This window comes from Oncorhynchus mykiss, chromosome 3 (genome assembly GCF_013265735.2).
Source record: "Oncorhynchus mykiss isolate Arlee chromosome 3, USDA_OmykA_1.1, whole genome shotgun sequence".
NCBI lineage: Eukaryota > Metazoa > Chordata > Actinopteri > Salmoniformes > Salmonidae > Oncorhynchus > Oncorhynchus mykiss.
In genome coordinates, this window is record NC_048567.1 from 26,824,933 (window position 1) to 26,851,512 (window position 26,580).

At 43.2% G+C, this 26,580-nt stretch overlaps 1 protein-coding gene across 5 annotated transcripts in view; it reads right to left on the reverse strand.

The window, feature by feature from the left end:
* Nucleotides 1-6,243: 6,243 nt before the first annotated feature.
* Nucleotides 6,244-26,580, reverse strand: part of LOC110516351 (serine/threonine-protein kinase Nek8) — a 49,867-nt gene continuing 29,530 nt past the window's right edge. For 3 of the 5 annotated variants that reach the window (XM_036973675.1, XM_021594836.2, XM_021594832.2), the window contains exons 2-5: nucleotides 18,834-18,979; nucleotides 8,965-9,103; nucleotides 8,661-8,768; nucleotides 6,244-8,489 (exon numbers count right to left, since the gene is read on the reverse strand). In XM_036973675.1, coding sequence (XP_036829570.1) covers nucleotides 7,299-8,489; nucleotides 8,661-8,768; nucleotides 8,965-9,103; nucleotides 18,834-18,979 — 1,584 coding nt within the window. In that variant the 3' untranslated portion in view covers nucleotides 6,244-7,298. The remainder of the gene's footprint in view (nucleotides 8,490-8,660; nucleotides 8,769-8,964; nucleotides 9,104-18,833; nucleotides 18,980-26,580) is intronic. The other 2 variants (XM_036973677.1, XM_036973676.1) reach the window with 2 other exon arrangements.

A 26,580-nucleotide genomic window follows, 5' to 3' on the forward strand; every position in this document is an offset into this window, starting at 1 on the left:
CTGAAAGTAAAGGGGCTGAATAATTTTGCACGCCCAATTGTTCAGTTTTTGATTTGTTAAAAAGTTTGAAATATCCAATAAATGTCGTTCCACTTCATGATTGTGTCCCACTTGTTGTTGATTCTTCACAAAAAAATACAGTTTTATATCTTTATGTTTGAAGCCTGAAATGTGGCAAAAGGTCGCAAAGTTCAACGGGGCCGAATACTTTCGCAAGGCACTGTAGCCCTTCTTACGTCAGCTGATATATCAAAGTGCAGTACAGAAACCTAGCCTAAAACCCCAAACAGCAAGCAATGCAGGTGTAGAAGCATTTGGGCCTACCCCTGCACATCGACTCGGTACTGGTACTAGCTTCTCCAGCTATATCTCGCCACTCCACTGACTTTCAAGTCATATGAAAGGGGCTTATGGTATGGGGAGAGGAAGAGAGGAAACGCCAACCAAAATGACGATCCTAGGGATCAAGAGCGAACCAGTCACCTCTGCTGAGGCGCGGGAACCTGTCGCCGGCTGAGGCAGGGGAGCCTGTAGCTGCTCCCGGACCCAACGTCATTCCCACTGACGACAAAAACATTAAATAAAAACACTCCCTGATGCTTCTCTTAGGTGAGCTGTTATTCTGCGATGATGTGCGCTGAGAGTCGGGAAGCAAGTTCAAGGAGTGAGTGTTTGGCGCCGGAGGAGATGGCCGCCGTTTTACGGTCTCCTAACCAATTGTGCTATTATGTATTTTCTTTCCGCGATATTTGTAAATTATTTTGTACATAATGTTTCTGCAACCGTATCTTACGAAAGAAAAGAGCTTCTGGATATCAGGATATCACTCACCTCGGATTAGACAAAGATTTCTTCAACAACAACAACAGCAGCAGCAAGCAGGACTCACACGATATTCTCCAAACACCCCACAGGGCAGACAGCCCAATTATTCACAAAAAGAAGCGATGCAGAGGACGAAGAGCCGGATCCCTCGTCCGGACCTGCAGAAGACAACTAGGAAAGCTGCCATTATTTGTAAACAACAGCTGGTGCACGAAATCGAAGGAAGTCTCTAGATTTTACTCGCTTTGAGTATATTGTGATAAACTGCAGGCCACACTACTTGCCTAGAGAGTTCTCAGCTATACTTTTCGTGGCTGTTTATTTACCACCACAGACAGATGCTGGCACTAAGACCGCACTCAGTCAGCTGTATAAGGAAATAAGCAAACAAGAAACCACTCACCCAGAGGCGGCACTCCTAGTGGCCGGAGACTTTAATGCAGGGAAACTTAAATCAGTTCTACCAAATCTCTATCAACATGTTAAATGTGCAACCAGAGGGAAAAAAATTGGAGATCCCCAGTACTCCACACACAGAGATGCGTACAAAGCTCTCCCTCGCCCTCCATTTGGTAAATCTGACCACAACTCTATCCTCCTGATTCCTGCTTACAAGCAAAAATTAAAGCAGGAAGCACCAGTGACTCGGTCTATAAAAAAATGGTCAGATGAAGCAGATGCTATACTACAGGACTGCTTTGCTATCACAGACTGGAACATGTTTCGGGATTCTTCCGATGATATTGAGGAATACACCACATCAGTGACTGGTTTATCAATAAGTGCATTGAGGTCGTCCCCCCCACAGTGACTGTACGTGCATACCCCAACCAGAAGCCATGGATTACAGGCAACATTCACACTGAGCTAAAGGGTAGAGCTGCCGCTTTCAAGGTGCGGACTCTAACCCGGAAGCTTACAAGAAATCCCGCTATGCCCTGCGACGAACCATCAAACAGGCAAAGCGTCAATACAGGGCTAAGATTGAATCATACTACACCGGCTCCGACGCTCGTCGGATGTGGCAAGGCTTGCAAACTATTACAGACTACAAAGGGAAGCACAGCCGTGAGGTGCCCAGTGACACGAGCCTACCAGACGAGCTAAATCACTTCTATATTTTTTCAAGGCAAGCAACACTGAGGCATGCATGAGAGCATCAGCTGTTCCGGACGACTGTGTGATCACGCTCTCCGTAGCCGACGTGTGTAAGACCTTTAAACAGGTCAACATACACAAGGCTGCTGGGCCAGACAGATTACCAGGACGTGTGCTCCGGGCATGTGCTGACCAACTGGCAGGTGTCTTCACTGACATTTTCAACATGTCCCTGATTGAGTCTGTAATACCAACATGCTTCAAGCTGACCACCATAGTCCCTGTGCCCAAGAACAAAGGCTACCTGCCTAAATGGCTACAGACCCGTAGCACTCACGTCCGTAGCCATGAAGTGCTTTGAAAGGCTGGTAATAGCTCACATCAACACCATTATCCAAGAAACCCTAGACCCACTCCAATTTGCATACCGCCCAAACAGATCCACAGATGATGCAATCTCTATTGCACTCCACACTGCCCTTTCCATCCTGGACAAAAGGAACACCTATGTGAGAATGCTGTTCGTTGACTACAGCTCAGAGTTCAACACCATTGTACCCTCAAAGCTCATCACCAAGCTAAGGATCCTGGGACTAAACACCTCCCTCTGCAACTGGATCCTGGACTTCCTGACAGGCCGCCCCCAGGTGGTGAGGGTAGGTAGCAACACATCTGCCACGCTGATCGTCAACACTGGAGCTCCCCAGGGGTGCGTGCTCAGTCCCCTCCTGTACTCCCTGTTCACCCACGACTGCATGGCCAGGCACGACTCCAACACCATCATTAAGTTTGCTGACGACACAACAGTGGTAGGCCTGATCACCGACAACGACGAGACAGCCTATAGGGAAGAGGTCAGAGACCTGCCGGGTGGTGCCAGAATAACAACCTATCCCTCAACGTTACCAAGACTAAGGAGATGATTGTGGACTACAGGAAAAGGAGCACCGAGCACGTCCCCATTCTCATCGACGGGGCTGTAGTGGAGCAGGTTGAGAGCTTCAAATTCCTTGGTGTCCACATCAACAACACGACAAAGCACGACAAAGCCTATTCGCCTTCAGGAAACTAAAAAGATTTGGCATGGGTCCTCAGATCCTCAAAAGGTTCACAGCTGCACCATCGAGAGCATCCTGACCGGTTGCATCACTGCCTGGTATGGCAATTGCTCGGCCTCCGACCGCAAGGCATTTCAGAGAGCAGTGCGTGCGGCCCAGTACATCACTGGGGCAAAGCTGCCTGCCATCCAGGACCTCTACACCAGGTGGTGTCAGAGGAAAGCCCTAGAAATTGTCAAAGTGCCAAGTCTAGGACAAAAAGTATTCTCAACAGTTTTTACCCCCAAGCCATAAGACTCCTGAACAGGTAACCAAATGGTATACTTTTTTTTACTTTTTAGTCACTTTAACCATACCTACATATATGCATACCTACCTCCTCAATAAGCCTGACTAACAGGTGTCTGTATATAGCCTTGCTACTCTTTTTTCAAATGTATTTTTACTGTTGTTTTATTTCTTTACTTACACACACACACACACACACACACACACACACACACACCTTTTTTCCCCCGCACCATTGGTTAGAGCCTGTAAGTAAGCATTTCACTGTAAGGTTTACACCTGTTGTATTCGGCGCATGTGACAAATAAACTTTGATTTGAGTTTTATAAATAAACATAAATACAAAAATAAGGAACACAAACACACAGACATAACACTGGAACAGAAACAATAACGCCTGGGGAAGGAACCTAAGGGAGTGACATATATAGGGAAGGTAATCAGGGAGGTGGTGGAGTACAGGTGAGTCTGATGACACACAGGTGCGCATAACGATGGTGACAGGTGTGACAAAAAATATATTTCTGCTACTCTAATTAAGTTGGTAACCAGTTTATAATAGCAATAAGGCACCTCGGGTTCGTGGTATATGGCCAATATACCACGGCTAAGGCTATATCCAGAAGAACAACCCTTAGTCGTGGTATATTGGTAATCTAACACACCCCCTCGGACCTTATTGCTTAAATATACTGTATGTACAGCACCAGGGTGGCTGCTGAAAACCATGTTGCCTTAGAAAACCTGTTTTGTTCTATTTGTCCTTTCACTCATACTTTACTTTTAATAAAACTTCAGGTCAAGAGTTATGAATGGAACCGGTTTCTAGTGATAGCAAGATTAGGAGATAGAATGAAAAACCTCTTTCAGTCACTGAAAATGCAATAGCATATGGGTTGTTCCACCAATTATAGTGCCTTCAGAAAGTATTCATACCCCTTGATTTTTCCCCACATTTTGTGTTTCAGCCTGAATTTAAAAATGATTAAATGTAGATTTTTTTGTTTGTTACTGGCCTACACACAATACCCAATAATGTCAAAGTGGAATTATGTTTTTCGAAATGTTTACAAATGTATTAAAAATGAAAAGCTGAACTGACTTGGGTCAATAAGTATTCAACCCCTTTGTTATGGCAAGCCTAAATAGCAGCAAATAATGTAACAGGGTTGACCGTTTATCTTAGAAGGCATTGGATGTCTGATAGCTGTGCTGGTGGTTGCATGCTGACATGGGTCAGATAGATAGATGGGATTAGATGGGATTCCACTGACTGCAGGAATGCTGAGGTTTGTGTGTTTTTGTGTGCGCACTACTATCTGATCTAGGAATCTCTTGGATGACCTGCTTCACTATGTAGGCTATGTCTTGACCTTTTCTACTCCATATGAAGCATGATTATGCATGATACACAGACCCTGCATTAGATGAGTGGAATGTACAGAAAAACACACACTGACCACTGTGACAGAAATTCACATTTGAGTTTCCAGAAGCATGCTGAAGTGTATGCTTGTGTAGTGATTCATAAGACGTATGCTATATGTACCTTTTAACACTTCCTGCCGTGGTTTATGATATGGTATTATAATGTCTGTATGTGTGGTCTTTGGCTTCAGTTGATGTATAACTTGACTTTCACTCCATTATGATGTGGATCTGCTGTCCAGGGTGACGGCGCCAGAAGATGGGAGCTCACTGACAACGTGATATTTCTGATTTAATTTCTCCTCTATCAATGAAGTCTGCACAGTGCAGAGTGGCCTTATACAATGATTAATAAACAAAAAGATTAGTCAAACACCTGTGAAGTTCCTTCTGACTGGATGAACTGTGTGGGATACCCTTTCTGTAGCTGAACACAGCTCTGGTTGGCAGTCTTGCAAAAGGTTATTTTGTACACTGTTGTTGTAAAGAGGATAACAGCATATAGTCATGAAAAATTACTTTTATTCTTAAGAGTAAGAAACATTTGATACAAAACAATTGCTTATTTCTACACTACCAGTCAAAAGTTTGGACAAGTTACTCAGTCAAGGGTTTTTCTTTATTTTTATATTTGAGATTCTTCAAAGTAGCCACCGTTTGCCTTGATGACAGCTTTGTACACTTGGTATTCTCTCAACAAGCTTCATGAGGTAGTCACTTGGAAATCATTTAAATTAACCAGTGTACCTTAAAAGTAAATTTGTGGAATTTCTTTCCTTCTTAATGCATTTGAGCCAATCAGTTGTGTTGTGACAAGATAGGGGTGGTAAACAGAAGATAGCCCTATTTGGTACAATACCAAGTCCATATTATGGAAAGAACAGCTCAAATAAGCAGAGAAATGACAGTCCATCATTCCTTTAAGACATGAAGGTCAGTCAATACGGAACATTTCAAGAACTTCAAGAAAGTTTCTTCAAGTGCAGTCAGTCGCAAAAACCATCAAGCGCTATGATGAAACTGGCTCTTATGAGCACCGTCACAGGAAAGGAAGACTCAGTTACCTCTGCTGCAGAGAATACGTTCATTAGAGTTAACTGCACCTTTAGATTGCAGCCCAAATAAATTCTTCAGAGTTCAAGTAACAGAGACATCTCAACATCAACTGTTCAGAGGAGACTGCTTGAATCAGGCCTTTATGGTCAAATTGCTACAAAGAAACCACTACTAAAGGACACCAATAATAAGAAGAGACTTGCTTGAGCCAAGAAACATGAGCAATAGACATTAGACTGGTGGAAATCAGTCCTTTGGTCTGATGAGTCCAAATTGGACATTTTTGGTTCTATCCGCCGTGTCTTTGTGAGACGGAGAGTTGGTGAACGGATGATCTCTGGATGTGTAGTTTCCACCGTGAAGCATGGAGGAGGATGTGTGATGTTGTGGGGGTGCTTTGCTGGTGACACGGATTTATATAGAATTCAAGGCACAATTAACCAGCACGCCTACCACAGCATTCTGCAGCGATACGCCATCCCATCTGGTTTACGCTTAATGGGTCTATCATTTGTTTTTCCAACAGGACAATGATACAACACACCTCCAGGCTGTGTAAGGGCTATTTGACCAAGAAGGAGAGCAATGCTGCATCAGATGACCTGGCCTCCACAAGCACCCAAGCTCAACCCAATTAAGAAGGTTTGGATTGAGTTGGACTGCAGAGTGAAGGAAAATCAAACAACAAGTGCTCAGCATATATGGGAACTCGTTCAAGACTGTTGGAAAAACATTAATTTGTTCATTCCAGGTGAAGCTGGTTGAGAGAATGCCAAGAGTGTGCAAAGCTGTCAAAGGCTAAGGGTGGCTACTTTGAAGAATCTTAAATCTAAAATATATTTGGATTTGTTTAACACTTTTTTGGTTCCTACATAATTCCATGTGTTATTTCATAGTGTTGATGTCTTCACTATTATTCTACGATGTCGAAATTAGGACAAATGAAGGAAAACCCTGGAATGAGTAGGTGTGCCCAAAACTTTTGACTGGTACTGTATGTACACAGTCAAATGTATGATATAGAGCTAAAGAGACAACTGATTAGCAAACAGGGATAAGTTTCCCAAAACAAAAAGGTTTCAAAACCATTCAAAGATAGTTACTTGATTCCAGGTGCCTCTATACACTGTCACCTATCCAGATGAGCAACATTGTAACATGATGTAGCATTAGAAGAAGTGATAGTACTTTCAAGATCATCCCTAAATCCTTACTCAACCTTAACACACTCCAAGGTTTCCTTCTTACCAGTGCAAGACAACTTTTGTTGTTAATATATATATATATATTTTGGTCTCACGTAGTGGGATATTGTGTCGCTTTGTTTTTAGGCACAAGTACGTCCGGTATAGTTTCACTGGACATTAGAATTCTTCCATTAGTTTATCCCACCTCCCAAATATACTCTTCCCCCTCTCCATAAACATGTCAGACTTTTACAATGAAGGATGGAAGGAGAGTGACCAGAGTCAAATCAACTCCCAACTATTTCAGAAGCAGAGTCAAATCAATTCCCAACTATTTCACAACCTCTCAATAACCTACTTATGACTTGTTGTTAAACATCACATTCTCAAACTTGACTATCCTCCCTCCTTCAGTCTCTACCTCATTTTGCTCCCAAGTCTCCACTTCCCCATTCCTTTGCTCATAGCGGCGGATTCGCACCATGCCCGTCGTAGGGAGTGGGCATGGGAGACCCTTTGGGGCCTCTTTGAAGAGAAGTTGTTTCATGACATCTTGACTGGGTTGAACCATGCCTGATGGAACCACCAGTGCATTACCCTGGTCTACCTTTGGAAGGGGAGATGGTGAGTTCTTGACTTCAGGCTTTGGAGAGGCTGCATGCTCCCATCTTGCCGGGGAAGGTGACCGCTGTACGGGTTGTGGTTGCAGTGTCGTCTTGACCTCAGTCATTGGCAAGGCTGCATGCTCCCATCTTGCCGGGGAAGGTGACCGCTGTACGAGTTGTGGTTGCAGTGTCGTCTTGACCTCAGTCATTGGCAAGGCTGCATTCTCCCATCTTGCCGGGGAAGGTGACCGCTGTATGGGTTGTGGTTGCAGTGTCGTCTTGACCTCAGTCATTGGCAAGGCTGCATGCTCCCATCTTGCCGGGGAAGGTGACCACTGTACGGGTTGTGGTTGCAGTGTCATCTTGACCTCAGTCATTGGCAAGGCTGCATGCTCCCATCTTGCCGGGGAAGGTGACCGCTGTATGGGTTGTGGTTGCAGTGTCGTCTTGACCTCAATCTTTGGCAAGGCTGTGCACTCAGCTCTTGATAGCGGGGGAGCATGAGGACGTGGCGATGTGTCTTTTACCTCAGTGTGAGGAAAGGGTGTCAGAAGATGTCCTCTTTGTTGCTCCCCGGTGTTGCCACCTCCCCCTGCCCTTCGCATCTCTGGCATGATCCCGGCCATGGTGGCTCGCACTGTGGGGTCGCTCTGCACCATCCTACAGACAGCATTACAGTACTGCTGGCCTTGGAGACTGAGGATCTCATAGATCATAGCCGGACAGACACTAGGGGTGTGCAGCCTGACCCTGGCACAGAGTTCAGCAATGATTTTACCCATAGCCCACACGTCTGAACGCTGGTCTCGTTGGCCCCGCCTCTGCAGGACCTCAGGGGAAGAGTAGGCCTCGTTGCCCATATCCACAGCAGAATTTAGGCCATTGCGGAAGAATTTGGCCAGCCCCATATCAATGATCACAGCTCTGTGAGTGTCATGCTCTACCTGGAAGAGATCATTTGAGAGGGGTGGAAAAATATTGTTTTATATCTAATCTAAGCATTTAGTGTGACAATGTCCTTTATTCCCAACAACAGGTGAACAACTGCTTCTAAAGTCTTGCATCATTAATGAAGAACATTAAAACAACAAAAAACATTTTAATGCCTGTCTCACCATGATGTTCTCAGGCTTGAGGTCCTGATGGACGATATCTTTGCTGTGTAGGTGAAGTAGTCCTTCACACATGCCTGTGATGATGGTGGCCTTTACAGATGGAGTTAACTGTGGGAGATCAAAGGCTTTCATAATCAACTGATGAGTTAACTTGCACTTTTTTGTAATAGGTATGGAAGGCACCCTGAAAATCCTGTATGCTTAGATACTTATTTATCAAATATATTTAGAGTTTTTCTATGTGAACTTTCATCAACACTATCACATGCATGTTTGGTGGCAGCAGTGGTATCCATAGGCCTACCTGTATTTGAGATTTTTGTGATTTGAAGATGGTTGTCTCCAGTTCTTCTCCAAAGATGAACTCCATGGGGATGATCCACTTAGAGTCCTTGAGTGTTGGATTACCCAGAAGCTTCACTATGTTAGGATGAATTGCCTTACTGTAGTCCCAGGTCACAGAGAAAGTGTGAAAGAAAATGGTGAGAAAGGGTTATGAGGGCATTGGAGTCTACAGACAGCACAACTAATCACTTCTGTAGTGACCTTCATCAGCACCCTCATCTTCACATGTATCCCAAAGTAAAGCAAAATCCAAGAAGAGATCATCTTTTCCCCCTTTGTTTCCCACTGGGCTCCCAAGTGGCGCAGCGGTCTAAGCCACTGCATCTCAGTGCTTGATGCGTCACTACAGACACCCTGGTTCGAATCTAGGCTGTATCACAACTCTCCGTGATTGGGAGTCCCATAGGGCTGCACACAATTGGCCCAGCGTCGTCCGGGTTTGGCCGTATAGGACGTCATTGTTCTTAACTGACTTGCCTAGTTAAATAAAGGTTAAATATATATATATATATATATATTTTTTTATCATAGACACAAATGAGCTCACTTTAACACCAAAATGAGACACAAATAATTTTCTTATTTTTAAAAATGTCTAGAAACAACCACATACACTATATATACAAAAGTATGTGGACACTCCATCAAATGAGTGGATTTGGCTGTTATTGTGAAGTGGAAATAACAACGGCTCAGACGAGAAGTGGTAGGCCTAACAAACTCACAGAACGGGACTTCCGAGTGCTGAAGCGCGTAGTGTGTAAAAATCGTCTGTCCTCGGTTGCAACACTCACTACCGAGTTCCAAACTGCATCTGGAAGCAATAGAATAACTGTTTGTCAGGAGCTACATGAAATGGGTTTCCATGGCCGAGCAGCCGCATAAAAGCCTAAGTTCACCATGCGCAGTGCCAAGCATTGACTGGAGTGGTTGGACTTGCCGCCATTGGACTCTGGAGCAGTGTAAACGTGTTCTCTGGAGTGATGATTCACGCTTCACCAGGACGAATGTGGGTTTGGCAGATGCCAAGAGAACACTACAGTACCTGCCCCAATGCATAGTGTCATCTGTAAAATTTGGTGGAAGAGGAATAATGGTCTAGGGCTGTTTTTCATGGTTTGGGCTAGGTCCCTTAGTTCCATTGAAGGGAAATCTTAACGTTACAGCATACAATGACATTCTAGATGATTCTGTGCTTTCCACCTTGTGGAAACAGTTTGGGGAAGGCCCTTTCTTGTTTCAGCATGACAATGCCCCCATGCACAAAGTGAGGTCCATACAGAAATGGTTCAACATCTAGTGGAAAGCCTTTTCAGAAGAGTGGAGGCTGTTATAGCAGCAAAGAGGGGACTAACTCCATATTAATGCCCATGATTTTAGAATTAGATTTTCGACGAGCAGGTGTCCACATACCTTTGGTTATGTCGTGTAGCTCATATTCGTTTCATTCAAATCAAAATAATAGATCTAAATTATCTTAAATAATTGAATTCACCTGTACAGGTTTCCATGCATGAGACAATGAGATTACAGCTAGATCTGAAATAAAACTTGATTTGACTATATTATGACTGCAATGATTTGGATGCTCCTTCTCAAACATGTCTGTTTTCACATAATATTCTCATTGCTGCATTTTTTTGTGACCAACTGCTGCAACTGGCCCACAACCACATCACGTTCCGGCGGGATTTTTTAAATTTCAGTGCGAGTTATCTAGCTCACTAGAGATTCACTCACTGTAGTCTTTTCAATTGTCAAGCCTCTACCCAATATTAGCTGTGATTTCAACGAGAAGACTTCAAAACTTTCAACAAAGTAGACTATTAAAAGACTTCAAAAAAACTGGGGTAAGGGAACAATGTACAGAGTATATCTAATGTTAGCTGGCTAACACTAGCTAATGTTATTCATATCATACAAATTCGTAACATATGTATTTTCAAATTTGTAACATATTGTATGAATTGCAAATTGCTAACGTTAGCTGTGTTTAGCTAGCTGGCTAATGTTAGTATAACAATATTTTCAACCCACTAGTTATGATTTAGACAACTAGCTAGCTACATTAACAAAATGTAACGTTAGCTAGGTAGATTCTTTGGCTCACCTTGACTAGCTAACTAACGTTAGTGTCCGAACAGCAAATGCTGTAAATTTAACTATTTATTAGCTAAAGTCACCTACTTAACTTAGCTTGCTACCAGAGATTAACATATTTTCTCAAACTAACGTTAGCTAGCTAGGTTATTTGCCAACTATCTAGCTAGCAAGCAAGCTAACTTGCTATATCAAACTGAGTAGCTATTAGGCTAGCAGCTAACCTTTTTTATTTTTTTAGATATAGCTAGCTAGGTGACTAATGTTAGCTAGGCTAGGGGTTAGGGGAAGGGTTAGCTAAAATGCTAAGTAGTTGCAAAGTTGACAATTTGCTAAAATGCTAATGTCTTCCGTGATGAGATTCAAACATGCAACCTTCAGGTTGTTAGAGGTTTGCGTTATACTCCTACCCATCAACCCCGACTAACCACCCTCATTTTGTTTTTGCCAGAAGTAACCTTCTGTCTTATGTAACCATACCAAACGTAACATATTCTAATTTGAGTGTCCTGGATTTACATTTACTATGTTGCGTCTAGTCTATGAGACCAGGCTGATAGACTGTGTATTCTTACCTCTGGAATTGTGAAATGTATAGTTAGCTAGTTAACAAGTGTCTATTTAGTGTTGATAATTTTAACTGTCAGTGCCAATATGTGTTTAGGCTAGTTCTTATGATAAACATTTACAATGCATCAGCTGCCAAACTAACAGGACTAAGGGGACTGCGGGAAAGCTGGGTAGCTAGAGACTAGAGAGGAGGAACAGAATGGCCTTTTTTACACGATGCATAGAGTTGTGTCATAGAGACATGAGAAATGATTGTACTCAATATCTTTGTACTGGAAAGTTTTTACATTTCTTTATATGACAACCTTGTCATATAGAGACAGTGATGGCCGCCTCACTTCGCGTTCCTAGGAAACTATGCAGTATTTTGTTTTTGTTATGTGTTATTTCTTACATTGTTACCCCAGGAAATATTAGGTTTTATTACATACAGTCGGGAGGAACTATTGGATATAAGAGCAACGTCAACTCACCAACATTACGACCAGGAATACGACTTTCCCGAAGCGGATCCTCTGTTTGGACAATGGATCAGATCCCAGCCGGCGACCCAAAACAACGGCGCAGCAGAAGGGGCAGACGAAGCGGTCTTCTGGTCAGGCTCCGTAGACGGGCGCACCGCTCCAGAGCATACTACTCGCCAATGACCAGTCTCTTGACAACAAGGTAGACGAAATCCGAGCAAGGGTTGCCTTCCAGAGAGACATCAGAGACTGTAACGTTCTTTGTTTCACGGAAACATGGCTCACTCGGGATACGCCATCAGAGTCGGTACAGCCACCTGGCTTCTTCACGCATTGTGCCGACAGAAACAAACATCTCTCTGGTAAGAAGAGCGGGGATGTATGCCTTATGATTAACGAGACGTGGTGTGATCATCACAACATACAGGAACTCAAGTCCTTTTGTTCACCTGACCTATAATTCCTTACAATCAAATGCCGACCGCATTATCTACCAAGAGAATTCTCTTTGCTCATAATCACAGTCGTGTATAGCGAAGCGAAGGTAACTGACCTAAATGACTATCGCCCCGTAGCACTCACTTCCGTAATCATGAAGTGCTCTGAGAGACTAGTCAAGGACCATATCACCTCCACCCTACCTGACACCCTAGACCCACTCCAATAGGTCCACAGACGACACTACAGTGGTAGGCTTGATTACCAACAATGACGAGACGGCCTACAGGGGGGAGGTGTGTTGTCAGGAAAATAACCTCACACTCAATGTCAACAAAACAACGGAGATGATTGTGGACTTCAGGAAACAGCAGAGGGAGCAGCCCCCTATCCACATCGACGGGACAGTAGTGGAGAAGGTGGAAAGTTCCTCGGCGTACACATCACGGACAAACTGAAATGGTCCACCCACACAGACAGCGTGGTGAAGGAGGTGCAGCAGCGCTTCAGGAGGCTGAAGAAATTTGTCGGCACCAAAAGCACTCAAACTTTTACAGATGCACAATCGAGAGCATCCTGTCGGGCTGTATCACCGCCTGGTACGGCAACTGCTCTGCCCACAACCGTAAGACTTTCCAGGGGGTATTGAGGTCTGCACAACGCATCACCGGGGGCAAACTACCTGCCCTCCAGGACACCTACACCACCCGATGTCACAAGTCCAAAAAGATCATCAAGGACGACAACGACCCGAGTCACTTTCTGTTCACCCCGCTATCATCCATAAGGCGAGGTCAGTACAGGTGCATCAAAGCTGGGACCGAGACTGAAAAACAGTGGCTGCAGTGGCTGCTGCCAACATACTGACTCATTTCTAGCCACTTTTAATAATGAAAAATTGATGTAATAAATGTATCACTAGCCACTTTAAAACAATGCAACTTTAATAATGTTTACATACTCATCTCATATGTATATACTGTACTTTATACCATCTACTGCATCTTGCCTATGCCGTTCGGCCATCGCTCATTCATATATTTTTATGTACATATTTTTTTTCATTCCTTTACACTTGTGTGTATAAGGTAGTTGTTGTGAAATTGTTAAGTTAGATTACTTGTTAGATATTACTGCATGGTCGGAACTAGAAGCACAAGCATTTCACTACACTCTCATTAACATCTGCATGTGACAAATAAAGTTATATATATTTTTATAGACATGTTTGTCTGTGTGAGAGTGTGTGTATCTGCAGGCCAGTAGAGGAAGAAGTATTATGACCTGATGACTGTGCCTACAGGAGGCCCTGACCTGAGGCTTGTCACAACCATCATTTTCATGTAATATTTATGATTTACCTTTATGGTGCCTCATGCTTGAGACTCATTGCCTGCTTTTGTGTAATGTATCTACCTAATCCGCTCTTCTCATTGTTTCTGTGCAGTCTTCAGATATCAGGCGGAAGCTGTCCTCTGAGATAGCTGGCTTGGCAGCAGGGATGCTAGCACTTAACCCCAGATGCACCAGCCCCTGCTCTGTGGACACGAGCTTCAGTTAACAGCATCTAGACACACCCCCCTCCTCCATGGGGGAACCCTACACCCCAGGCTCCTCTGCTTCCTCCCTGGGAAAAGGAACGCACTACTACACACCTCACTCCTGGACTCCGTTGTCACAGGACTCGGGCTACTCTGTTGCCAGGTCAGTCCGTCATGTCACCACACATGAAGTTCCCTCAGGAAATAAAGGTTATTTGAATTGAAACACCCTACACCCTGTTGGGGTGACATTGAGTCTATGGAAGATAATAATACAAATATAACATTAGGCTATAAACATGCATAACAGTAGTCTAGAAAATCCGATCCTGGGCAAGTGACTAGGGTCTGATTTCAATGTCGGACTATTTTGGCATCTTTGATAAGGGATATTTTTTCCGGGTGGGTCCTCTTCAGACAGACAACTCTCCCAACAAATCACCAGGCAAACCAAAGTCTCTCCTTCCAGACTCACATGAAGCATCTCCAATCAAAAATTAAATCTAGAATCGGCTTCCTATTTGGCAACAAAGCATCCTTCACTCATGCTGCCAAACATACCCTCGTCAAACTGACTATCCTGCCGATCCTTGACTTCGGCGATGGCATTTACAAAATAGTCTCCAACACTCTACTCAGCAAATTCGATGCAGTCTATCACAGTGCCATCCGTTTAGTCACCAAAGTGACTATACTACCCACCACTGTGACCTGTATGCTCTCGTATGCTCTTGATGGCTGGCCCTCGCTTAATATTTGTCACCAAACCCCCTGGCTCCAGGTCATCTATAAGTCTTTGCTAGGTAAAGCCCTGCCTAATCTCAGCTCACTGGTCACCATAGCAGCATGTGCTCCAGCAGGTATATTTCACTGGTCACCCCCAAAGCCAATTCCTCCTTTGGCTGCCTTTCCTTCCAGTTCTCTGCTGCCAATGACTGGATCGAATTGCAAAAATCACTGAAGCTAGAGACTCTCCCTCACTAACTTTAAGCACCAGCTGTCAGAGCAGCTCACATATCACTGCACATAGCCCATCTGTAAATAGCCCATCCAACTACCTCATCCCCATACTGTTATTTATTTTTGCTCCTTTGCACCCCAGTATCTCTACTTGCACATCTATCACTCCAGTGTTTATTTGCTAAACTGTAATTATTTCACAACTATGACCTATTTATTGCCCTACGTCATTTGCACACACTGTATATACACACACCATTTATATTGTGTTATTGACTGTATGTTTGTTTATTCCATGTTTAACACTGTTGTCGTTTGTGTCGCACTGATTTGCTTTATCTTGGCCAGGTCACAGTTGTAAATGAGAACTTGTTCTCAACTAGCCTACCTGGTTAAATAAAGGTGAAATAAAAATAATAGAATAAAAAAAAGTTTGCAGGCAAAACCTTTGCTGTGGTTTTACTGAAGATAGTTGATGAAAACTAGCCACTTGTGAAATGCATTCATTAAAAAGAACCTCTGATCTCCATCTTGCTAGCTACTATTTTATCCAAGCAGATATAGTGACCTAGTTCCTCTATGCCAAACGTATGTTCTATTACATACAGACGCTGTTAAGTTAGAGCATGGAACGATGTGCGCTGAGAGTCGGGAAGCAAGTTCAGGGAGTGAGTGTTTTAATAAATAAACACAACGTAAGACAAAATAATAAACACGAACAACGCACAGACATGACACAGGAACAATAACGCCTGGGGAAGGAACTAAAGGGAGTGACATATAAAGGAAGGTAATCAGGGAAGTGATGGATTCCAGGTGAGTCTGATGCACAGGTGCGCGTAACGATGGTGACAGGTGTGCGCCATAACGAGCAGCCTGGTGACCTAGAGGCCGGAGAGGGAGTACATGTGAAAATACACCCTCCCCGACGCGCTGCTCTAGCCGCAGAACGCCGACCAAAATGACGATCCCGGGGATCCGGAGCGGACCGGTCACCTCTGCTGAGGTGCTGGAAACCTATCAATCTGGCTGAGCAGGGAGCATGTCGACCTAGAGTGCCGGAGAGTAAGCATACGTGACGGTACCCCCTCCCCGGCGCGTTCGGCTCCAGCCGCAGGTGGCCAACCAAAGGGACGACCCCGGGGATCAGGAGCGGACCGTCACCCCTGCTGATGCACGGTAACCTGACAAACCGACTGAGGCACAAGAGCCGGCGGAGGCAGGGGAGCCTGGCGGAGGCAGGGGAGGCAGGGCAAGCCTGGCGGAGGCAGGGGAGGCAGGGGAGCCTGGCGGAGGCAGGGGAGCATGGTGGAGCCTGGCGAGCCGGCGGAGGGATGAAAGATTGTAGTGGCTCCCAGACTCGACGTCATTCCACCTGACACAAAAAACACACTCCCTGATGCTTCCCTTAGGTGTGGCGTTATTCTGTGACGATGTGTGCTGAGAGTCGGGAAGCAAGTTCAGGGAGTGTGTTTTTTAATAAATAAGCACACCATAATACAAAATAAGAACCATAAATGCAGACATGACACATAAACAATAACGCCTGGGGAAGGAACCAAAGGGAGTGACATATAAAGGGAAGGTAATCAGGGAAGGGATGGAGTCCAAGGGAGTCTGATGATAAACAGGTGAGCGTAATGATGGTGACACATGTGCGCCATAACGAGCAGCCTGGTGACCTAGAGGCCGGAGAGGGAGCACGTGACAGAGCATTTGTATTCCCACCACTCGCACCACTCAGAGTGAGAGAGAGGGGAGAAGGTCTACAGATGAGACAGCCTGGGCTCCAGAGACCACGGCAGACACCGTAACCACCACTCACACAACAACAGCAGCTACCACAGTCATATACAGTTTGTGAATAGCGTGAGGTAAAATTCAGTGTTATAGTGATACAAGATGTGGATATCAGTGATAAAAAAGTTCTGCAGTAGTATCGTGATACTTTCACATGCTGTAACGTCTGCTTCCCAACTCACACTCTCAAACACACAGATCCCTGAACGCAGCTCACTCTCCAGATCCCAATCACCTAAATTCTGATCACCTGTTCACACACCTGTATGTCATTTACACACATTATTTAGTTCAGTTCATAACACCCCATCATTGTGAGGTATTGTTTTTGTACACATTCTAGTCAGAGCGCTGTTTAATTCCATATTAGTCCTCCTGTGTGTCGTAGTTTTTGGCCATCCTCACTGACAAGGTTTTTGGCCTGTTGACCTTCTGCCTGTCCCTGGACCCTGCCACCTCCTGTGTTTTCCTTTACCAAATAAAACACCTACCCTGTGCTTGAAACCAGCACTCTGTCTCCCATCATACTCATTACACATGCATTGTTTTGTGGGTAATATTTTGGCATCAGGGCAACCCTAATATTAATAAAGCTAAGCATCAATACAGTTAAATATCGGGATATAATCTTTGACGCTATATTGTATCGTTTTGACAATGTCGCAATATAATTCTGTGCGCTAGTTGGCTGTACCTGCACCAAAACTCCAGTATTTTTCCTTCATTGCGTGTTCTCCCTCTTCTTTTTAAAAAGGGAGCCAATTTTTTCTCAACACTTATTTCCGTGACTGATCAAAACTTGTTTTCGCATGGCTCTCATCTCTCTGCAGCAGACATTTGGTTGGTGAGCAATATGTTTGGAATATCGAATCGAAATAAAATCTCAGTATGGAATTACAATACATATAGAATAGTGAGAATCGCAAAAACATATCGTATCACGATAATATTGTATCATGAGGTCCCTGGCAATTCCCAGCCCTAATCCCTATAAATTATGTAATTTAATTTGGGTTAATCTGCATTTCAGGTGAACCCCAGGTCCATTTTGACACATGTAAGATGTTTACAATCATCTGTTCAAGTGTTCACGGGTTAGTGATGACACCTTCAATTTCAGACTTCAGTATTTATACAGAGTTTCGCTAAGTGTGAAGTTGGTACAGTTTGTACCAGTTATGAGCTGGTAGGTGCTGACTGACAACTTTTTAGACAGCTCCCCCAGGCATTTTGCAGGGAGTTTTCCACTTTGGCTCTGTCTAAATAGGGTGGCGAAGCGTTTGTGGTTTACCCAATAAATTACTGGGAGCCGTATATAGTGTTTGACTCTATTTTTAAATAGCATACAGTTTTACTTGCCGTCAGTCAGCACCTCTACCAACTTTTTTTATTGTGTGCGCCACCTCATGTTTTTATATGGGGTTAATGACAGCACTTTCAATTTCACACCTATTTTAGAGAAGGCCATATTTGAACTATTTTGATATTTTGCAAGCAATACTATTTTGTATTAAAAGCAATCTAACCTCTTCCCAGTCATTTTCTTTGTATGTTTGACAATGTTGTATGAAACAACCCCATTAAACATTAAAAGTTGTTAACATTTAAGGAATCTGTTGTTGTGATACTTGAATGTGTTTAATGCGTGCACATTTTTATAATGCATCTCTTAAATGCTCAAAAAGGCATTTCTGGTGCAATAAATTAGCTGATGAGGATACAATGATAAGATCTCATCTATTTCTCATGCTTCTCAAATGGAAGTCTCAATCCGAGCTCATTTGTCTCAAGAATTCATTCTCTTAGGAGAAACAGTTCAGATAAATGATACAAAATTGAGATCTCCCATATTTCTACAGAGATGAAAAAAAGACCACTGAGCAAAATACTTTCACTCTGGGCTGATATCACCATTTAGCAACCTACCATGATAGCACATTGTCTGTCATACTCACTTGTATACTTGACACTCTCTCTCCAGGTCTCTCCTATTGATTAAGTGTTGTGGCACCTTCTTGATTGCAGCCCAGGTGTCATTGTACTTCTCCCTGTAGATCTTCCCAAAGCAGCCAGCAGCAAGAGTTTTGGTGGAATACTCCATCTAGGGGGTTTGGTGGGCAGTGGGGTCAAGAGCCGATAGAAATGTGACCAAAAACTACAAAAGCATTGACCTCTGCATAACAATTGTTATAGTACTATTGTAAGGTTAAAGTACAACCTACAAAGTCAATTCTCTCAAAGTTACAAAGACAAAGAGAGAATTCCGAAGAAAATCATGGAGTGGATGAGAAGGGTGTGTCTGTTGACTACAAACTAAAGCAAACAATGTTGCAACTGTAGAACAGAGAAATTCTACAGACAGTGGCCGTGTCCGAATAGCCTACCCATACTTGCGTCCTAAATAGTAGGTTGTTTGAGTATGTGAAAAAAGAAAGTTTAATAGTATGCAACATTTAAAAAATCAAGTATGTTTTAAATGCCCGGATGTCATTCTCAGTTTGGCTTTGACAACTGCTGAACAATTAGATATACGCATGGTGGAAAAAGTACCCAATTGTCATAATTGAGTAAAAGTAAAGATACCTTAATAGAAAATGACTCAAGTAAAAGTCCAGCAAAATACTACTTGAGTAAAAGTATGAATGTACCTGGTTTTAAATGAACTTGCGAGGGGTGGGGGTGTGTCAATGTCTAATATTAAAGAAATCTTGAGTTATTGCTCACCTGAGGTAGAGTACCTCATGATCAGCTGTAGACCACACTATCTACAAAGAGTGTTTTCATCTATATTATTCGTAGCCGTCTATTTACCACCACAAACTGATGCTGGCACTAAGACCGCTCTCAACGAGCTGTAAAAGGCCATAAGCAAACAAGAAACTGCTCATCCAGAAGCAGCACTCCTAGTGGCCAGGGACTTTAATGCAGGCAAACTTAAATCCGTTTTACCCCCATTTCTACCAGCATGTCACATGTGCAACCTGAGGAAAGAATACTCTTAGCCACCTTTACTCCAAACACAGAGACGCATACAAAGCTCTCCCTTGCCGTCCATTTGGTTAACATGAATATAATTCTATCCTCTTGATTCCTGCTTACAAGCAAAAACTAAAGTAGGAAGTACCAGTAACTAGCTCAATACGGAAGTGGTCAGATGAAGTCGATGCTACGCTACAGGACTGTTTTGCTAGTACAGACTGGAATATGTTCCGTTGTTTATCCAATGACATTGAGGAGTATACCACCTTAGTCACCGGCTTCATCAATAAGTGCATAGACGACATTGTCCCCACAGTGACCGTGTGTACATATCCCAACCAGAAGCCATGGATTACAGGCAACATCTGCACCGAGCTAAAGGCTAGATCTGCCCGCTTTCAAGGAGTGGGACACTAATCCGGACGCTTATAAGAAATCCCGCTATGCCCTCAGACCAAACATTAAACAGGCAAAGTGTCAGTACAGGACTAAGATTGAATCCTAATACTCCGGCTCTGACGCTCGTCGGATGTGGCAGGGCTTGCAAACGATTACAAAGGGAAACCCAGACGCGAGCTGCCCAGTGACTCGATCATACCAGACAAGCTAAATGCCTTTTATGTTCGCTTCGAGGCAAGCAACACTGAAGCATGCATGAGAGCACCAGCTGTTCCGGACAACTGTGTGATCACGCTCTCCGTAGCCGATGTGAGCAAGACCTTTAAAAAGGTCAACATTCACAAGGCCGCGGGGCCAGGCGGATTACCAGGACGTGTACTCAGAGAATGCGCAGACCAACTGGCAAGTGTCTTCACTGACATTTTAAAACTCTCCCTGACCCAGTCTGTAATACCTACATGTTTCAAGCAGACCACCATAGTCCCTGTGCCCAAGAAAGCGAAGGGAACGTGCCGAAATGACTACCACCCGTAGCACTCACATCGGTAGCCATGAAGTGCTTTGAAAGGCTGGTCATGACTCACATAAACACCATCAAAACCTCAAACTCTAGACCCACTCCAATTCGCATACCGCCCCAGCATTCAGTGTTCTCAGTGTTCTCAGCGTTCAACACCATAGCGTTCAACACCATAGTGTCCACAAAGCTCATCACTAAGCTAAGGACCCTGGGACTAAACACTACCTCTGCAACTGGATCCTGGACTTCCTGAAGGGCCGCCCCCAGGTGGTAAGGGTAAGCAACAACACATCCGCCACGCTGATCTTCAACACTGGGGTGCATGCTTAGTCCCCTTCTCTACTCCCTGTTCACCCACGACTGCGTGGCCAAGCACGACTCCAACACCATTAAGTTTGCTGACGACACCACTGCCTGATCAACAACAACGAGAAAGCCTATAGGGAGGAGGTCAGAGACCTGGCAGTCTGGTGCCAGGACAACCTCTCCCTCAATGTGGGCAAGACAAAAGGAGCTGATCGTGGACTACTGGCAAAGGAGGGCCGAACAGGCCCCCATTAACATTGACGGGCTGTAGTGGAGCGGGTCGAGAGTTTCAAGTTCCTTGGTGTCCACATCACCAACAAACTATCATGGTCCAAGCACACCAAGCCAGTCGTGAAGAGGGCACGACAACACCTTTCCCCCTCGGGAGATTTGGCATGCGTCCCCAGATCCTTAAAAAGTTGTACAACTGCACCATCGGTTGCATCACTGCTTGGTATGACAACTGCTCAGGATCCGACTGTAAGGTGCTACAGAAGGTAGTGCGTGCGGCCCAGTATATCACTGGGACCAAGCTTCCTGCCATCCAGGAGTTATATACTAGGCAGTGTCAGAGGAAGGCACAAAAAATTGTCAAAGACTCCATTCATCCAAGTCTCAGCCTCCAGTATTTATGCTGCAGTAGTTTATGTGTCGGGGGGCTAGGGTCAGTTTGTTATATCTGGAGTACTTCTCCTGTCCTATTCGGTGTCCTGTGTTAATCTAAGTGTGCGTTCTCTAATTCTCTCCTTCTCTCTTTCTCTCTCTCGGAGGACCTGAGCCCTAGGACCATGCCCCAGGACTACCTGACATGATGACTCCTTGCTGTCCCCAGTCCACCTGGCTGTGCTGCTGCTCCAGTTTCAACTGTTCTGCCTTATTATTATTCGACCATGCTGGTCATTTATGAACATTTGAACATCTTGGCCATGTTCTGTTATAATCTCCAACCGGCACAGCCAGAAGAGGACTGGCCATCCCACATATGCTCTCTCTAATTCTCTCTTTCTTTCTCTCTCTCGGAGGACCTGAGCCCTAGGACCATGCCCCAGGAATACCTGACATGATGACTCCTTGCTGCCCCCAGTCCACCTGACTGTGCTGCTGCTCCAGTTTCAACTATTCTGCCTTATTATTATTCGACCATGCTGGTCATTTATGAACATTTGAACATCTTGACCATGTTTTGTTATAATCTCCACCCGGCACAGCCAGAAGAGGACTGGCCACCCCACATAGCCTGGTTCCTCTCTAGGTTTCTTCCTAGGTTTTGGCCTTTCTAGGGAGTTTTTCCTAGCCACCGTGCTTCTACACCTGCATTGCTTGCTGTTTGGGGTTTTAGGCTGGGTTTCTGTACAGCACTTTGAGATATCAGCTGATGTACGAAGGGCTAAATAAATGTATATATAAATACATTTGATTTGATTTGATAGCCTGTTCTCTCTGCTACCGCACAGCAAGTGGTACCGGAGCTCCAAGTCTGGGTCCAAAAGGCTCCTTAACAGCTTCTACCCCCAAACCACAAGACTGCTGAACAATTAATCAAATGGCAAAGCGGACTATTTACATTGACACCCCCCTCTTTGTTTTACACTGCTGCCACTCGCTGTTTGTTATCTATGCATAGTCACTTTAGCCCTACCTACATGTACAAATAACCTTGACTAACCTCTACCCCTGCACACTGACACGATATCGGTATGTATATAGCCTCGTTATTGTGTTACTTTTTATTTAAATATTTTACTTTAGTTTATTTAGTAAATATTTGAACTTTCTTGAGCTGCGTTGTTGGTTAAGGGCTTAAGTAAGCAAGCATTTCATGGTAAGGTCTACACTTGTATTTGGCGCATGTGACAAATGCATTTTTATTTTATTTGAAAGTATCAAATTTAAAACTGCTAAAATATACCAAATATAAATATCAAAAATAAAATTATAAATAATTTCAAATTCTTTATATTAAGCAAACCAGACTGTACATTTATTTTTTTACATTTACGGATAGCCAGGGGCACACTCCAACGTAATTTACAAACAAAGCATTTGTGTTTGGCGAGTCCGCCAGTAAGGATGACCAGGATGTTCTGTTCCTATCCTGCCAAGCATTCAAAATGTAATGAAAATGCATGGAGTAAAAAGTAAATCATTTTCTTTAGGAATATAGTGAAGTAAAAGTTGTCAGAAATAGAAAAGTAAAGTAAAAATACAGCATAACTACTTAAGTAGTTCTTGAAAGTATTTTTTTTAAAGTAGGTTACTTTACACTACAGGATATGGGTGGGGATGCCCTAGCGGAATCAACGAATAGCGGGAAACAACGCGCATGACGCATTGTCAGTATGAGAAAATAGAATGTTTTAATATGTGCATTTTTGAATCAGGCCTTTTGATTTGAACATATGGCTTGTTTAAGTTTAGGCTAGACTACCTATTTATTTACTTTATGGATCAAGCCTTAGCAGTCATTCTGATCTCGTTCTCAATGATCTGTGCTTTAGTTTATTATGTTGCTGTCACGCAGTTCTGAATTTGCGATGCACCCGACTGTCCACGTTTTTCCTGTGCAATAGCCTTTCGTTTTGAACATTTGAAGTGTTTTGCTATGTGTACTAGGCCATTTGGTTTCACTAATAAATATGTTGAAATGGAACCAAATTATATTTTTCTGTCTTCAGTCCTTTTTAAATAGAAGAGATGCTGTATGGGCTATGGGGTCGAATGTGATTAGGCAGACTGAGTAGGCCTATAACTCCATTCCTATTCCGAGTTTACAGAAATGAATCAAATTGGAAACTAGCTACTATGAGGCTGGTTAATAGTGCATGTCTGCTGAATTTGGAAAAAATCTACCTGCACTCGGTCCCGCCCCACCTACTCAGCCAGTCAGGAGCTGCTACTGCGTTGCATCCGTGACACACTTTTTACTAAATGGTACGTGCTAAATATTATGCAACGATGAGTACATAGTATGCAGTTTAAGTATGTAGTATGGGTATTCGGACACTACCAATTTCTCATATATTAATGTGGAAATTCTATTAATTCTAAACTGGTATTCTAATCCATTCAATACCAACCAACAACAATTGAGGCACTCCCATATTCCTGATAGCGCAGTACCCTATTTATGCCAGCGGGGTAAAATGATGTCAAACAGGTTATTTCATACTCTGCACAGAAACAAAAAGTCACATCCTGTGTTGTGTCATCCATTTGCATAGTAACAATATACACTGAGTGTACAAAACTGACCAGGTGAAATCTATGATCCCTTGAGGTCACCTGTTAATCCACTTCAAATCAGTGTAGATGAAGGGCAGGAGACAGGTTAAAGAATGATTTTTATGAGACATGAATAAATGGAGGGTGGATGGGCAAGACAAAATATTAAAGTGCCTTTGAAAGGGGTATGTTAGTAGGTGCCAGGCGCACTGGTTTGAGTGTGTCAAGAACGGCAACACTACTTGGGTTTTTAACACTCAACAGTTTCCCATGTGAATTAAGAATGGTCCACCACCCCAAATACATCCAGCCAATTTGACACAACTGTGGAAAGTATTGGAGTTAACGTGGGCCAGCATCCCTACACATTGTAGAGTCCACGCCCCAACGAATTGAAGCTGTTCTGAGGGCAAAAGGGGGTGCAACTTAATAGTAGGAAGGTGTTCCTAATGTTTTGTACACTCAGTGGAGATTAGACAGAGACATAGCAAGACATAAATGATGTATAGGAGGAAAGCTGTCTGAGGGACAGCCATCAAGATAGGTAAATACCTTTCAGCGACCATTTGTGGCCTGCCATCAAATATAATGTGACCCCTACTTCTGTTCCCAACACTACAATTATTTGAAAAGATTTGATGTTGGGAGTGACAACGCATTACAATAATAAATTCATAGCTCATGCTATTTAAGCAAAAGAGCGAATTGCTAAACTATGAGCATGTATAGTGTCTTCAAAAAATATTCATACCCTTTGACTTATTCCACATTTTGTTGTTACAGCCTGAAATCAAAATGAATAAAATTGTACAAAATTCTTACCCATCTACACACACAATAGCCCATAATTACAAAGTTAAAACATTTTTAATTTTGCAAATGTATTGAAAATGAAATACAGAAATACATATCTCATTAGCAAGAGTACTCACACCCCTTAGTCAATACTTTGTAGAAAGCATTTGGCAGCGATTTATCATTTTTTGTAAAAAAACAAAAACATTTAACCTTATTTAACTAGGCAAGTCAGTTGAGAACAAATTCTTATTTACAATGACGGCCTACCCTGGCCAAACCTGGAGGGCGCTGGGCCAATTGCGGGCTATGCACTATGGGACTCCCCATCACAGCCGGATGTGATACAGCCTAGATACGAACCAGGGTGTCTGTAGTGACGCCTCAAGCACTGAGATGCCGTGCCTTGAGGCGTCACTAGTGTGAGTCTTTCTGGGTAAGTCTAAGAGCTTTCCACACATGGATTGTGCAACATTTGCCCATTATTCTTTTCAAAATTCTTCAAGCTCTGCCAAATTGGTTGTTGATCATTGCTAGACAACCATTTTCAGGTCTTGCCATAGATTTGCAAGTAGATTTAATTAAGTCAAAACTGTAACTTGGCCACTCACTGTCTTCTTGGTAAGCAACTCCAGTGTAGATCTGGTCTTGTGTTTTAGGTTATTGTCCTGCTGCAATTACAAGCATACCCATAACATGATGCAGCCACCACTATGCTTGAAAATATGGAGAGTGGTACTCAGTAATGTGTTGTATTGGATTTGCCCCAAACAAAAAGTTAATTGCTTTGCCACATCTTTTGCAGTATTACTTTAGTGCCTTCTTGCAAACAGGATTCACATTTTGGAATATGTTTTACTCTGTACAGACTTCCTTCTTTTAACTCTGTCAATTAGGTTAGTATTGAGGAGTAATTACAATGTTGTTGATCCATCCTTAGTTGTTTTCTCCCATCCTAGCCATTCAACTCTGTAATTGTTTTAAAGTCAGTACATGCAACCTATTATGTGACTTGTTAAACATATATTTACTCCTGAACTTAATTTAGGCTTGCCATAACAAAGGGGTTGAATAGTTGACAAGATATTTCAGATTTTCATTTTTTTTTAATTGCAAAAAACATTGATATTATGAGGTATTGTGTGTAGGCCAGTGAATAAAAATCGTGTAAAGTGTAACACAACAAAATTTAGAAAAAGTCAAGCGGGGTGAATACTTTCTGAAGGGACTGTAAATATACAGGAATGAAAATTAATTTTTCCCCCCAGCAATGTGCAGTTCTCCTGACATAGCCTTTACACTATTGGCCACATTGGGCAAATTACGCTGACACCTCTAGAAACCAGATATACATGTTTTTGTAATGCCTCATGATAGGCAATAACATTTTGCAATCCTCTCGAGTAGCTACTTACATTTAATTGGATATTGATACAACATATTCATATAAAATCGCAATTTCCTTTGTTCTACTTTAAAAA